Source organism: Bison bison, unplaced genomic scaffold (genome assembly GCF_000754665.1).
Source record: "Bison bison bison isolate TAMUID 2011002044 unplaced genomic scaffold, Bison_UMD1.0 scf7180017864289, whole genome shotgun sequence".
NCBI lineage: Eukaryota > Metazoa > Chordata > Mammalia > Artiodactyla > Bovidae > Bison > Bison bison.
In genome coordinates, this window is record NW_011494861.1 from 20,466,349 (window position 1) to 20,481,848 (window position 15,500).

The 15,500-nt window shown below is 34.8% G+C and overlaps 1 protein-coding gene across 3 annotated transcripts in view; it reads left to right on the forward strand.

Moving 5' to 3' along the window:
• Window positions 1-15,500, forward strand: part of RALGPS2 (Ral GEF with PH domain and SH3 binding motif 2) — a 129,889-nt gene that overhangs the window by 94,679 nt on the left and 19,710 nt on the right. For 2 of the 3 annotated variants that reach the window (XM_010850131.1, XM_010850132.1), the window contains exons 11-15: window positions 4,544-4,611; window positions 5,963-6,098; window positions 6,874-7,025; window positions 10,810-10,864; window positions 14,342-14,419. In XM_010850131.1, coding sequence (XP_010848433.1) covers window positions 4,544-4,611; window positions 5,963-6,098; window positions 6,874-7,025; window positions 10,810-10,864; window positions 14,342-14,419 — 489 coding nt within the window. The remainder of the gene's footprint in view (window positions 1-4,543; window positions 4,612-5,962; window positions 6,099-6,873; window positions 7,026-10,809; window positions 10,865-14,341; window positions 14,420-15,500) is intronic. The other variant, XM_010850133.1, reaches the window with a different exon arrangement.

Here is a 15,500-nt window from a genome sequence, read left to right on the forward strand (position 1 = left end):
TACGTCATCTCTTCTTCTATTAAAAAGCATTGTATGTTTCTCAACTTGTTGAGAGCTGATGTTTGATAGTTCTAGTTTTACATTTCTTCCTTTCTTTCTCCATTGAAGCATTGAATCTTTATGGAAATGTATCTTTTAATAGACTGAAAAATTAATGAAGCAGTCCATGAACAGAAAAATTGCTCCTCTTTAAGGAAATTTTTAACACAGTTTTGAATTTGTTTTCAGTTATTTTTGTGTATTGACAGAATATTGAACCTTCTGGACTCTGAATTAATATTTGTCCAGTAGAACACCACACTTGTCCTTTCCTCTATTCAAGCAAGTCCTTCATTAAAGGTTTTCAAAACTTACTTTTAAAACAGCTGATATCCATATCTTTTTGCTTAACCATTCTCAGTCCTGCCCAACAGAAAAGGGATTTTTTCATTATTAACCCTTTTTATTTTTCTGGAGTCAGAAATGCAACCCACTCCAGTATTTTTGCCTGGAAATTTCCTTAGACAGAGGAGCCTGCTGGGCTACAGTCCATGGAGTCACAGAGTCAGACATGACTGAGCACACACACGTACATTCGCATTTATTTTTCAGTAGTGTGCTCTATATCATGACTACCAAGTTTTTGTTTTTTGTTTTTTTTCCCCAAAAGATATAAGGATAAAGAGGCTATTTTTCTCTTGAGGCTTTTCATTTTCCTTGCAGCTTCATTTATTTTAAAAAAAATTTTTTGCTGTTTCTAAGCTTTCAAATTTAACTTTGTGTCTACCACAAATATATTTTCCAGTAAAAGGTTATACTTTAAATTTTTATCAAAGTGAAAGATAAGGTTATTTTTTAATATTAATGCATTATATACAAAAATTTTCTTATGCTGTGTAATAGTAATTATCAGCTTCTTTGTTCCATAAGTTTCAACATTTTTTAAAGAATTCTGGAGAACAGAATTGGTACCCATAATAAAAGGCTAGAAATTCCAGAAAACAACTGGAAATAACTTTTCTTCAAATATCAAATATATTAAGAAGCTCTGTACATATACTTAAAATGTATCTAAAGCTTTATTTATATTTGAAAACACCTTTATTGTCATCTTCTCCACCATACTGTATTATTACCACTTTATCTTTCTGTATCAATTTTTGTTTTACGGAAAGATTTTATAGGGTAATTCATTGAAAATGTATGAGGTCAGTGCATCAGCTTTTTAATAATCTTGGCACTGTTTAACAGATCTGATGCCCTAGATTGTAAGTTTCTTGAGTGTGATGGTCTGTGTCATATTTATCACTTACTTCTCTCATCTCTCTACTGACATAGCATAAAACACTCATATTTTATCCAGTTGGGTACAGAAGATTATCTTAAAACTCAAAACATGAGTAAGTCATTATTAAAATTTCTGTGTCTGTCTCAAGAAATTTAATGGATTTTTTAAAAGTTAAAGTGTAACTCTTCAGTAGAAAGTGAAAGTCGCTCAGTCAAGTGGGAATCTCTGCGACCCCATGGACTATACAATCCATGAAATTCTCCAGGCCAGAATACTGAAGTGGGTAGCTCTTCCCTTATCCAGGGGAATCTTCCCAACCCAGGGATCGAACCCAGGTCTTCTGCATTGCAAGTGGGTTCTTTACCAGCTGAGCCAACAGGGAAGCCGAAGCACATTGGAGTGGGTAGACTATCCCTTCTCCAGCTGATCTTCCTGACACAGGGATTGAACCAGGGTCTCCTGTGTTGCAGGTAGATTCTTTCCCAACTGAGCTATCAGGAAAGCCCCTTCAGTAGAAGTGAAGTCTAAGAAACTGTTGCATAAATACAGAGTATGGTGAATTTTAATGCTGAAAGGATAGAGTTAACTAAGCTCTTAAGTAGTTTTAGCTGTCTGTATCCTGGCATGAGAGCTTCATTTTGGTAAGAAAGTGGATGCTGTTACACTGATTTTTGTTTTCATGAGTAACTAGAACTCGAGCAGCCTTCCCATTATACTCATTGTGTGTTAGTCACTTAGTCGTGTCCAACTTTTGCAACCCTCTGGTCTGTAGCCCGTCAGGTTCCTCTGTCCATGGAATTCTCCAGGCAAGAATACTAGAGTGGATTGCCATTTCCATCTCCAAGAGATCTTCCTGACTGAGGGATTGAACCCAGGTCTCCTGCATTGCAGGCAGATTCTTTACCACCTGAGCTACAGGGAAGTCCCATTGTATTCATAAACAAATATTTATTCAGCTTTTGCTATAGGTGAATGCTAGCTGCTGGGATTACAAAATAAGTAATTACAAAATAGTTCAAAGAGTACTATACTAGAGATGTGCAGAGGATGCTATGGGAACATAGATGAGGGGAGACCCAGCTCAGCTTTAACTGGGAAAAGTGAAGAGAAAATAAACATGAGCAGCTTCAGGTGACCATCTTACCTTAGTCTGCATCTTAGCAGGTGAGTTGCTCCACATGAAGAGTTAAGAAAGGTGTTTCAGGGATGGAACCATCAGTGGAATCGGCTGGGGAACTCCAAGTCACTTGGTGGTATTGGAGAATCTTATGGGACGCTAAAGAAGATAGTGTTTTCCTAAAGATGCAGTTGTGTTGCATGAACCTACTGATTAAATGTGTTGAAAATCAGAGCATTTTAACATAAGAGCTATTAAGGTCGTAAGTTGGGAAAAGTGGATTTTATGATGAAAGATTTAAATAGAAATGACTTTTCATTTATCCATAAGCCTCTGTTGTTGGCAGCTTCATCTACATAGGCAGCCAGTATCAATATTACAAGTTACATGCATGTGTTTTAGTCAGGGTGAAAATCTTTCAAAGTTATTTCATTTTAATACTGAGCATAATATCTTCTGGAGAAGGAAATGGCAATCCACTCCAGTATTCTTGCCTGGAGAATCCCAAGGACAGAGGAGCCTGGTGGGCTGCTGTCTGTGGGGTCGCACAGAGTCGGACAGGACTGAAGCGACTTAGCAGCAGCAGCAGCGTGGTATCTTTTCTCAGTGAATCCGCATCACTGTTACATATAGTGTTTTGATGATGATATGGGCAACTGACACTGACTGCACTTTAAGTGCAGTTTAAGACGCTTCCACTTTTTATATTGCTGTCGGTTATCAGCCATTGTTAATAGCAGCGTGATTCTCCCGTAGCCTCCTTTCTGTTCCTTTCTGTTTTGGTTCTGTGTTAGGAAACTTTTCTAGACTGTGCTTCTGAAGGGGAGAGACACCCTGTCTGCTTTAGTCTCCATTATATTCCAGTGCTGAGAGAACTGTGCCTGACACAAAACAAGAGTTCAGCAAAGGAAGATAGCATAGTCTGAAGCTCACATAAGTAGAGTCAGCTACCTGTAACAAGAAAAAGAGCAGAGAGTTCTGGTTAATCATACATCTGTTCAATACATGTATTTTACATGGTTAAGTAATTAGAGTACAATTATGTGTGATTTCTCCTTTAGGATATCAAAGAAATTGATAAAAAGTTAAGCACCTAGAATAGATTTATCATTATAATATCATTTGTATTGTGCAGTTTCATAAAAAATTCCAGTTGGTAGGATGCTGAAAAATAAAAAGTCTTCATTAATTTCCAGACAAATGTTTAATGATAATACAGAGTACACCAAAGTGTATTTCCTGGACTACACCAAAATATTTTCTACAACTGCTTTAGTATCCTATCTCCTGAAACCATTTCCACTGATAGGAATTATAACCTCTTTTTGCTGCAGAACTCAAAATTGATACATTTTCCTAAATGGAACTTGTGTGTGTGTGTGCTCAGTCGTGTCTGACTCTTGACCCCATAGACTGTAGCCTGCCAGGCTTCTCTGTCCATGGAATTTTCCAGGCAAGAATACTGGAGTGGGTTGCCATTTCCTTCTCCAAAGGATCTTCCTGATCCTGGGATTGAACCCAGGTCTGTTGTGTCTCCTGCATTGGCAGGCAGATTCTTTACCACTGAACCACCTTAATTTCCAACTAATAAACTCTGCCTTAGAAAGGGATTTATCAGGGATTTTGTAAACAGCCTTTTTATTTGTATAGATAGATCTTTCTTTTGATAATTTGAGTTGGTTTTTTGGATGGTTAGTTTTAAATAAGGTTTGTTTTGTTTTGTTTTAATTTTCAGTGCTACAGAGACCATTAGCCCATCCAATAAGGATTCTAGAAAGAATTTGCATAATTTAACTCAGTGTTGGAAATTTACTGAACTTACTTGCCTTGTATCAGTATAACTTCAGGTTAAATCACCAAATAGCTTTAAATGTGTTGAATTGTTCAGCAGTAATGAGGTTCTTGGGAGAGCTATCTCTGTTTTTGAATATGAGGTTTTGATGTTTTTCCCTCTCTTAATATTTCCTGGAATCACTGTAAGATCAGCTTTGTATGAAAGAGAAAGGGGGCTTAATTAAGATCACCCTTGAAGAAAAATAGATAGTTGAGATTATTTTATAAAAAATGTTTTTAGGCTTTTGGTAGAAAAATATATGATTTTAATGTTATTTTGTCAAATATTAATCATTTTATGTGCTTTTTTCCTTTCTGAAATTCAGGCTTTCATTAAAGATAGAACCAGGAACAAGCACACCACGTTCTGCTGCTTCCAGGGAGGATTTAGTAGGTTAGTGCAGCTTTCTCTTGTTACTGAGTAATAAACCAGATAACCTAATAAGAAAGAAGGGATATATCCAAAGTGAGTAAATGCTTAGCACATTTTATTCTGCCTGCACAGTTTTATTTTTGGTATTAAAATACATCTTTTTCTATTTGGTTTTCCTGTTTTTTCATTAAAAAGTTGTCACATGTAGTTTTTCAGTAATATGCAAATAAATATGCCAAGTAATCAAGAGTAATAGATATAGCCAACAGAAAATAATAAGTAAGTGTTTATGAATTATCTGTTCTTTTTTCATTAAGCATACTATAAGGGGCAGTGAGGGTTAATTATGTTAGAAATTTCTGTGGTCTAAGTGGAAAAATTTACTAATTTGAATAATTATAGGAGTCAATTTTAGTGGCTTAATTTTTTTTTTTTTAATTTCACTCTAATGCTGGACCAAGTACTCATAAGAATAGTCATAGTCTCTTAATTTATCTGTTGCATTACAATTGGGATTTATATGTATATAAATAATCTAAAAACATAAAATTGAAGAGAATTTTTTAAAGAAATCATAGACAATACCTTGTTTAATATTCCAAATACAGACGTTGGCACTAAGCTTTGTATTATTATATATCCTAAAAATAATTGGAGACCCATCTAATAAGGTATGAAGGGAATGAGGGAGCAAAACCATGACAGTATCTACAGGGTCTGAGAGTGGTCCAAGCAGAGGAAATCGTTTCAGGCTATATCTATTGAAATTTGCTTTTCTTTTCATTCTTAAAGTGATATTTTGCTTGTAAAGCAACTGTAAACCAATAAAAAAATTTTTCAGTGTTATTTTGCAAATCTGTGTATTCTCAAGTTCCTTTTTTTTTAATTTCCAGAAACTTGAGCAGTCAGTATAGATTTAAATTGTAACTTGAATCCTTGACCTACTCTACATATTCTGTATCTATGAAGAAGCTGAAACTAAGAGTGAAGCAGTCATGTGAAAATTAAACAAGCACTGAACTAGGATTCAGAAGACCTGAGGGTTTAGTCTAGGTTTCGTGTGTGATATGAGACCCTTACACCATCTCTTCTAATTACATTGCTTCCTCCATAAACAGGCTACTTAGGGCAAGTAAAAGAGATAGAAATTAATAGATATTATTTGTTTTGAGGTTTTGTGTTTTATGACTCAGAAACTAAATATTTTTTATGTTCAGTCAATTAAATAGAATTCATATTACCTTAAATTAAACCAAAATTTTTATTTCATATCAAGGGATTACAAATAAAGCAATCTTTCTAAACCATTTAATAATTTCTGTCTGTATCTCTTTGTGTCTCTGTCTCTCTCTTTTTTAATTTAACCCTTAAGGTCCTGAAGTAGGAGCATCTCCACAAAGTGGAAGAAAAAGCATGGCAGCTGAAGGAGCCTTGCTACCACAGACACCACCATCCCCTCGGAACCTGATTCAGCATGGACACAGGAAGTGCCATAGCTTGGGTTACAAGTCAGCACTTTGAATTTTATCTTTCAAATTTTTATGTATTTAGTTGGATTTATTTTCTACTTATTTTACTAGTTGGACAGAAAATAGTGTCCTTGCATAGTTTTATTTGTGTAAAGTAGTCTTTTTCTGATTTAGTAAACTATCTTGTTTGCATAAAGGCATTTATCTCTTCCTTACCTTAACTTGGAAATGAGCTTTTTCCAACAGTGCTTTCACATTTTGGGGAATAAAAATGAACATTACAGGTCGTCATCATAAATAAAATCAGGAAAGCAAACACTGTTTCCGTTTTAAATTATAACTTATATCATTGCTTGTCTTAACCAAAACAAGTCACCATAAATAAAGCATATAAAAACTGTTCTTTTTATAACAAAATACAAAGAAAGGGAAACTGTCTTTTCGTTTAGCTTTACAAGATTGTTTCCTCAAAGTGGACCCCAGGTTCACCTTTGCCATGATTTTTGTGGAAATTTAATAGACATTTTTCAAAAGCGAATGTGAAAATAATTTTTAATGAACCCAAGCATCAAGATTAAAGTATTTTCTGTTATATAGGTAGATATGGCCTGGTTTTCTAAAAAATTTTTCCCTGAACTGTTAGCTTGAGGCTTTCATGGTAAAATCTGTGTGTTCATTAGTATGAGAGTTCAGAAGTAAGTTCAGGATAGCAGGTACATCTTTTATATCCTGAATCTTTATGTAAGAGTATCTTTTATATCCTGAATTAGTAACAGTAATGAAAGATATGAAAAATATTTCTCTTTGTTTCCAGTTTCATTCATAAAATGAACACAGCAGAGTTTAAGAGTGCAACGTTCCCAAATGCAGGGCCAAGACATCTGTTAGATGATAGCGTCATGGAGCCCCATGCACCATCTCGAGGCCAAGCTGAAAGCTCTACTCTTTCTAGTGGAATATCAATAGGTGAGAAATAATTCTCTGAGAGAGTTCCAACTTATGTAAAATAAGACTTCTAACAAAACTCAGCTGGAAAAGCATGATTAACCCCACTACAGGTAGAAAAAGTAATTGATAAAAGCTAAGTAGCAAAGTGTGGATATAAGATCATATTACTAGTAGCCGCAAAAATTAATAATTCATGATGGTTTGAAAAGTGCTTGATGTTTTTGACTTCAAAAGGGGAAGCATTCAAGGAATGGTGGGGAAGAAAACAGGCACTGGTTGAATTGGTTACTGCATGTAGTTGGAATGCAGGAATGAGGAAAGGGGCAGATGAGTTATGATTCTCAGGTTTTTTTTAGATTAAGCAGCTAGTTAGATGGTGGTGCTGTTACTTAGGCAGAGAACATTATAACAGCAGCCATTTGTAGGTATTGAGGTATTTGTAAAGGGTGACTAGGTTTGGGGAATTAAGAATTCCATTTTGGACGTGTTTGGACCATAGGGAGTTGTCAGGTAGGTAATCGAATGTATGAATCTGAAGCTTAAGGAGGTAAAGTCACATTTATAGATACAGGTATAAGAATTAGCATATTTGTAGTATTTCAAGCCATGAGACCAGATAAGGTCACCAAGGGCAAGGATATAAATAAATAAGAGTAGACATGCTAACATTTGGAGGTGTCATTTTTTTTAAATGGTCAGCCATCAAAGGAAACTACAAATGAGGAACCACTGAAGTAGGGAGAAAAACAGTGTGGTATCACAAAAGCCCAGTAGAGGAAGGATCTCTGAAGGGAGGGATGTGCTGAACGTATCCATTCAAGTGCACAAAAGAGAAAACAAGAGGAGAACAGGAGTTGATCACTGAATTTGGCAAGATAAAAGTCACTTGGTGACCTTGACTAGATTTGCTTTATAGAATACTGTGGGCAAAGCCCTGGCTGGAGTAGATTGGAGAATGAGAGGTAAGAAAATAGAGATAGCTATTATGAAGAAAACCAGGACTGGAAAAGAACGTGAAGTTAAGAAGAATTTGTTTGTTTTTACTTCCTAAACTGTTATTTATTTTCTGAACCTTCTGCTGCTGCTACTGCTAAGTCGCTTCAGTCGTGTCCGACTCTGTGCAACCCCATAGATGGCAGCCCACCAGGCTCCCCCGTCCTTGGGATTCTCCAGGCAAGAACACTTGCCAGGAGTGGGTTGCCATTTCCTTCTCCAGTGCATGAAAGTGGAAAGTGAAAATGAAAGGGAAGTCGCTCAGTCGTGTCCGACTCTTCGCGACCCCATGGACTGCAGCCTACCAGGCTCCTCCGTCCATGGGATTTTCCAGGCAAGAGTACTGGAGTGGGGTGCCATGACCTTCTCCGTCTGAACCTTCTAGCTGAGCATAATTTCTTTGGATAGTTAGGAAATCTCTATATGATGCTATTTTTATTTAAAAAAAAAATAAAGGAGGAAAATGTCTTCTCTGATTAACTGCCAAGGTTGCTCAGGGGCTTAGTCTATTACTCTTAATATGATCATCTCAATATTGATGAACAATCAGTAGAAAGAAAGATAGTAGTTCATTTTCTTGAACATACTGACTTCTTTTAACCCTTGAGAGTTTCAAACCCTGACATTGCTTTGGAACTGGAAAGCTTCGTTCAGCAGTTTTAGTCCAGTATTCCCTTTTTATAAATGCAAATGATGACAAAATTTACAGAACAGAAGACAAGTTGGTCACCTGAAATATCTCTTCATTAATACTGTAAATTGCCTATATGCAAATATTAACCTCAATCTGAAAAATAGTACACAGAATAATTTTGCAAAAGAGAGAGGAAGAAGCTTTTTCTAGTTAAAAATGTGTTACAGTTCTGGAATCTAGCATGTTACTTTAAGCAAAAAAAAAAGTAATTTTAAAAATTATAGTTCTCAATTTAGTATAAAATATTTGCCTTTTCTGTAATAGTTATCGTAAGTATTATAATGATGATTATTCTCTATTTGTGACTTTTACTTACCATAGATGTTCTTTTGGTTACCACAAGATAGTTATTTAATTATTTCATTCCATTACAGTTAATGTCTTATTTTAGAGAACTATCTTCTAGAACAAGAAGGGGCTAATTCAATTTTTGCCTTTGTATTTATTGTTTAATTATTCCAAGGCTAAGTAGGTGAACAGTAAGGATTGTTGTATCCTTGTTTATAAATTAGGAACATTAGACATAAGCATTACTTTCCAGGGTGTTTCCTTTAAAACTTTAACATTCTAAAAAGAAAGTTTATAACCACAGCTGGTAGTTATTAATATACACACACAATTCATAATAACAAAAAGATATTTTCCTTAGCTGTAACTTTTACATACAATATTAATTTATGCCTTGGAGGCTCTGAGAAAGTACCCTGAAGAAATAACCAGTGCTTGGGACTGTGGCCTCTAACATTTTCTAACATAGCATATATGTCCTGGGTAACCCAGAATCCCAGAATAGTCTTGACCAGCTGAAGGAGGCATATCTACTTAAGATCCGTGCTTCTGGAAGAAACTTTTGTTTTCTACAAATAAGTCATACTGCTGCTGCTGCTGCTAAGTCGCTTCAGTCATGTCCGACTCTGTGAGACCCCAGAGACGGCAGCCCACCAGGCTCCCCCGTCCCTGGGATTCTCCAGGCAAGAACACTGGAGTGGGTTGCCATTTCCTTCTCCAATGCATGAAAGTGAAAAGTGAAAGTGAAGTCGCTCAGTCGTGTCCGACTCTTAGCAACCCGATGGACTGCAGTCCACCAGGCTCCTCCGTCCACGGGATTCTCCAGGCAAGAGTACTGGAGTGGGGTGCCATACTAATTATGCTTAAATTTTCATTCTTTATCACATAATATTCTACACATCAAAAATAACATACAGGCCTCCAACTACCAACAGCAGATTGTCTCCAGTTTCTTATCTGAGCCATACAACCAGAAAATTATTTCAGTAACTGTTAGTACTTCCAAGGATGGGATATAACTTGTACCATTCTACATGCATGGAAGAGGTGTTAAATCCATCACACATAATGGGTTCCTTATAGTATTCAAGTTTGAGCCTCTCAAAGAACCCTGGTTGTAAAAGTCTGATAGATGACTCAATGTGATACACAAGGACAAATTAATTATTGATTAATTATCTTTAAAATAAATTTTAAATCAACCTACACTGTTTTGGACTCTCCAAGTTCTTTCCCCTCCAGTTAAGCTAATTTAAAACTTTCTATTGTAACTGATATTCTGGGTCTCTAAGAGAAAGTTTTTACATTGTTATGCTACTTTTTTTTTTCTTAAGGATTCCATCCTCTTCTGCCTTGCCTCTAAAGACAAAAGTTGAATTTCATTGAGCTTTTTATCCTTAGGATAGTAATGGGTTTTTAAAAAAAAAAATGCAAAAGGAAGTATACCATGAACCTCTAAGAAATTTGTAATTATATTGGTCTTAAATTATGACAAACCTTATAAGGAAAAATTGTGTGCTTATATGTGAACTTATATGTACTTATTCTCTGATGATAGAAAAAGTGTTTACTAATGTAATAAATTCAAGCCATAAGTATACATATAAAAATATTTTATGCTGTTTTGTTTCTTTGGGTAGATTTGTCAACTCTGTTCTAATATATTGCAAAATAAATCAAGCACAATGGTATTAGAATGAAGAATTGATATGTGAATGTTCACCAACAAATAATGTGAATAAGCACAGCTAGAGCATTTATTTTTTTAAAGTAAAATCTAAACTATAATTATGATGTTTAAAAAAATAAGATAACTTTTGATTTTAGGTAGCAGTGATGGCTCTGAACTAAGTGAAGAGACCTCATGGCCTGCTTTTGAAAGGTAAGAAAAATTGTCCATTTAAACTGTTTTATTTTGTCCAAGTATATGATGTTTCCCATCATATACTTCATTGGTTCATTGGTAAAGAATCCGCCTGCCAATGCCGGAGATGTGTGTTCAATCCCTGGGTTGGGAAAATCCCCTGGAGAGGGATATGGCAACCCACTCCGGTATCCTTGCCTGGGAAATCCCACGGAGAGAGAGCCTGCCGGGCTACAGTCAACGGGCTCTCAAAAGAGTCGGACACAACTTGGGGACTAAACAACAACAACAAAGTATATGATAATCTGAATTTTAAGACATAATATTTATTACATATAAAAGGACTATTTAGGCTTCCTGCTGGTGGCAGAAATTAAAAGTTAATACTTAAGCCTAGAATTCAGTATTATCTCGTAAAGACATTGTATTTGGTGACTTGACACATATATTTGATTTTTAGTACATTTTAAATTGTAACTTAAAATTAATAATAATCAGGGCTTCCCTGGTGGCCCAGTGGTAAAGAATCTGCCTGCCAATGCAGGATACACAGGTTAGATCTCTGATCCGGAAGGATCCCACATGCCTCAGAGCAACTAAGCCTGTGCATTACAACTGCTGAACCTGTGCTCTGGAGTCTGGTAGCCACAACTACTGAAGCCCACACACTCTAGAACCTAGTGCTCCACAGCCAGAGCAGTCACCACAATGAGAAGCCTGCGTACTGCAGCTGGAGAGGTGGCCCCCACTGTCCGCAGCTAGAGAAAAGCCTGCACAGCAACAAAGACCCAGCAGAGCCAAAAATAAATTTTTTAAAAAATAAGTAAAATATGAAAAAAATGACTTAAAAAATAATAACCAATCATAGCTTACCTACTTTGATGTACAAAAGTAAAATCTTTTCCTTAAATTCTGGTTTATTTAAGTAATTTTAAGGTATTTAGTGAAATGATCAATTTCATTCTCTGCTAATTTATACATTTTAAATTATACTCTAAATAAGTAGATGAAAGTTTGAATTTAAATTGTTATTTATTAAAAGGTTCCACAAAGCACACAGACACATACTTAAATAATGTAAGTCATATTCTATTCTCTTTCCCTTGATGCTTTAATCTATAAAAGCTGTCATCTGCTTGCAGCAAATATGCTGTGTTGATCTTTCAGTATAAGATTTTTCTAAAAATGTAGGCAAGTAGAACAAATAATTGTTATTTAATAAATATCCATTAGAATTTTGCTGTCTTTGATCATTTTAGTTCTGCCATTGTCATACTAAAATATTTGAACCTTGAGCAAAGTAATTGCTCCTATTGTGTATATACTAAGCAATAAGTTTCTGAGCAATCAGATTAGGTTGAATTTTGAATGTCATATTAAACTTGATGAAGTTGAAAATATTTAGTTACCTAACTCCTGCCAGTCACTTTTTTTAAAATACAGATTTATTTATTTTAATTGTAGGCTAATTACTTTACAATATTGTATTGGTTTTGCCATACATCGACATGAATCCATCACGGGTGTACACGTGTTCCCTATCCTGAACCCCCCTCCCACCTCCCTCCCCTTACCATCCCTCTGGGTCATCCCAGTGCACCAGCCCCAAGCATCCTGTATCATGCATCGAACCTGGACTGGCAATTCATTTCATATATGATATTATACATGTTTCAATGCCATTCTCCCAAATCATCCCACTCTCTCGCTCTCCCACAGAGTCCAAAAGACTGTTCTATACATCTGTATCTCTTTTGCTGTCTTGCTCACTTTTTAATAGAAGCAATTATACTCACTATACATCTGAAATTGAACTATACATATTTGAATTGGTCAATTTCATGGTGTTATTGGAAAATTAGGTCCCTGGAGAAGGAAATGGCAACCCACTCCAGTACTCTTGCCTGGAAAATCCCATCAGAGGAGCTTCATAGGCTACAGTCCACGGGGTCACAAAGAGTCAGACACGACTGAGTGACGACACACATTTGTTCTTGAAGCTTCGTGAAGATTCTCACCATGGTGATTAAGACTTTACTTGCATATCCAATATTTCAAAATACTTTTGAGCACTTCTAATTATCAGTGTTCTTAAGTTTTATTCTCTTTGTTTTGGGAAATTTTTAACAATTTGTTTTTACATATTATTTCTCTTCCAAGTTTTTATTTCAGTCTCTTTATTTGAGTTTGCCTGAAACAGGAAGATCACAAGAGTTGCCTCTGGCATTCTGTCTGTACAAATTGTTTTATTAGTTGTCTCCCTCTAGTAAGAACATGGTATCATCAGAAGTAGATTATAGTGTATTGTATTTAAATAAAAAATATTGATGAACAAAATTGTTTATCATGTGGCATGAGAAGTAATCAAGTAACCAGAATGGTGTTGTGTTAAATAATCTGTTCTTATTCCACCAGGTTACTTAAGGAAGATGGTATTTAAGTGTTAACCTTCACATCTCAAAATGGTATTTTTCTTTTGACAAATGTTTTGCTTTGCAGACATTTGCAGCCAAAAATATCTACTGTGCTTTTGCCAAGTTTAAATCAGTGGCTCTTTTGAACACTTTGAAATCAAATCAGTGCTGCCCAGCAAGATTCAAACATGAAATATTAAAAAGTGAATAAAGAATTGGGATTTAAAATACTGTTGTACTTGTGGATAATGAACTTTGAAAATAGACATCAAATATTTTGCCACTTAAGTTGCTAAAATAAAACTTTTTGTTTTAAATATCATTTATCAACAGTGCTGCTTTTGGCTTTTTCTAGGCAAAGAAATATCAGTGTTTCTGTGTGTATATGTTTATTTCCTTTTTTAAGTATCACATGCTATTTTGGATGAAAATTAACTCATACCATTTTTTTTTAATCATTTACTGGCTTTCTCATGCATTGTAGTTGATGTGAAAATAAAATAAAGCCTCTATTTTTGTTCAGTTTATCTATTTTAGTAGTTTTTTTTTTTAGATTTAATATATAAAAGAAAAGAAAAGATGTTTAGATCACATTAATTTTAAGTTTTTAGATCACATTGCTTTTAGGTATCTTCATAGGGACATATAATAAAAAATTATTATTCTATAAATCCAGGTACCATATATAAAGTGGAATCTAAGAACTGGAATATAAATAAAAGGATTTCAGGCTTTGTTTGGGTATAAATACTTCTTTATTTTAGTAAATTTGTGAAAATGAATGTGTATATAAATACATGGTTTAAGAAGCAACCTCAAGTATTTATAGTCAATGGTAGAAGAAAATAATAATTTAAAATCTGTGCTGCATGCTTTTTAAAAAAAAAAGGAGCAATCATATACTATCCTTTTGTAGGATTTAGAAAGCTGTATTACATGAAGAAATTATTATGAAAGCTGTATTACACAAAGAAATTATTATGAAAGCTGTATTACACAAAAATTATTATACTGTTCTAGGTTATTGATGATGACTATGTAAATAAAAGTAATATATGCAATTTATAATGGAATCCAACAGGAACAGATTATACCATTCTCTCGGCCCGGTGACAAGAGTGGCACGAAATGGCTATCGAAGCCACATGAAGGCCAGCAGGTACAATCCCCCTGCATTCAGGGGTCACAGAACTCCCCTCTGGTGGTGGTGACTGGCTTTCATAGGTGTGGTCTCACATTACTTCTGTTCTTTCTCAGATAATTGGTTTCAAAGCTAAATTAAATGCCCATGAAAACTTTCTTTCCAAGATTTAATCTAGAGATAAATTTGAAATATTCTTTCTGATCCACAGAGCTAATTGCTAAAATTTGCATCTTTATGTCACATTCTTTAAATAATCCAAATCAGTAGCTTTTTAACTGCACAGGTCTTTCTAACATTGCTGATTATTAGAGGAGCAGTGCAAAAACCCACTTGTTTTTCAAAGGCTGCAATCAAAGAATTTACTACATTCAGTTTGTCTTTTTTAAGGATTTTTCAGATTAACTGCAGGTCTGAATTTAAACAAGTCTGTTTTATGAAATAATATTTGTGTATTTAACTCATGTTCATTTGGTTATCTAGTTAATCCTGATCTCCTTCTGCACTACATTAGCTGCTGAAGAAAATAAAGATGGTAGATTGATTGGGGACTGGAGGTTAATGGTAGTGAATAATCAACCAATTCTCATGAGACAATGCAATAGCAAACATTTTAAAGTTAATTTTATGTCAGTTTAATAGTGTCTAATCTCCTTGGATATAAATAGCTCCAGCATGAAATTTCTGGTGGTTTCTAGGTTTTTAAGTCATTGAGAGCACCTAGACAATCAAAAAGAGATAAACTTCAGTTTTCATCACTGTTGTAGAAATTCTGCAGCTCACATCAAATCACTGGAGAATGACAGATTTTTTTTTTATCAGTGTATATGTTTTAATTGACTCATAAAAATTGTTCTGTTCTTAACTGTAGGACCTTAAATGAGTTGGGGAAAGATACTTAAATGTTTGATTATTCTGTGATGGAAGCAATCTTGAGTTTTAGTTAATCCTTTCTTGCAGAGTTGTTAGGCTTTAATCACTTAGATGCACTGATGACATTAAAATGTCATTAAATTTTATTGCAGTAAGTTTGATTTTTTAATATGTTGTTAATTGCCTTTTTTACTTCTGTCACCTATTTTGGAATTGAGCATGTATT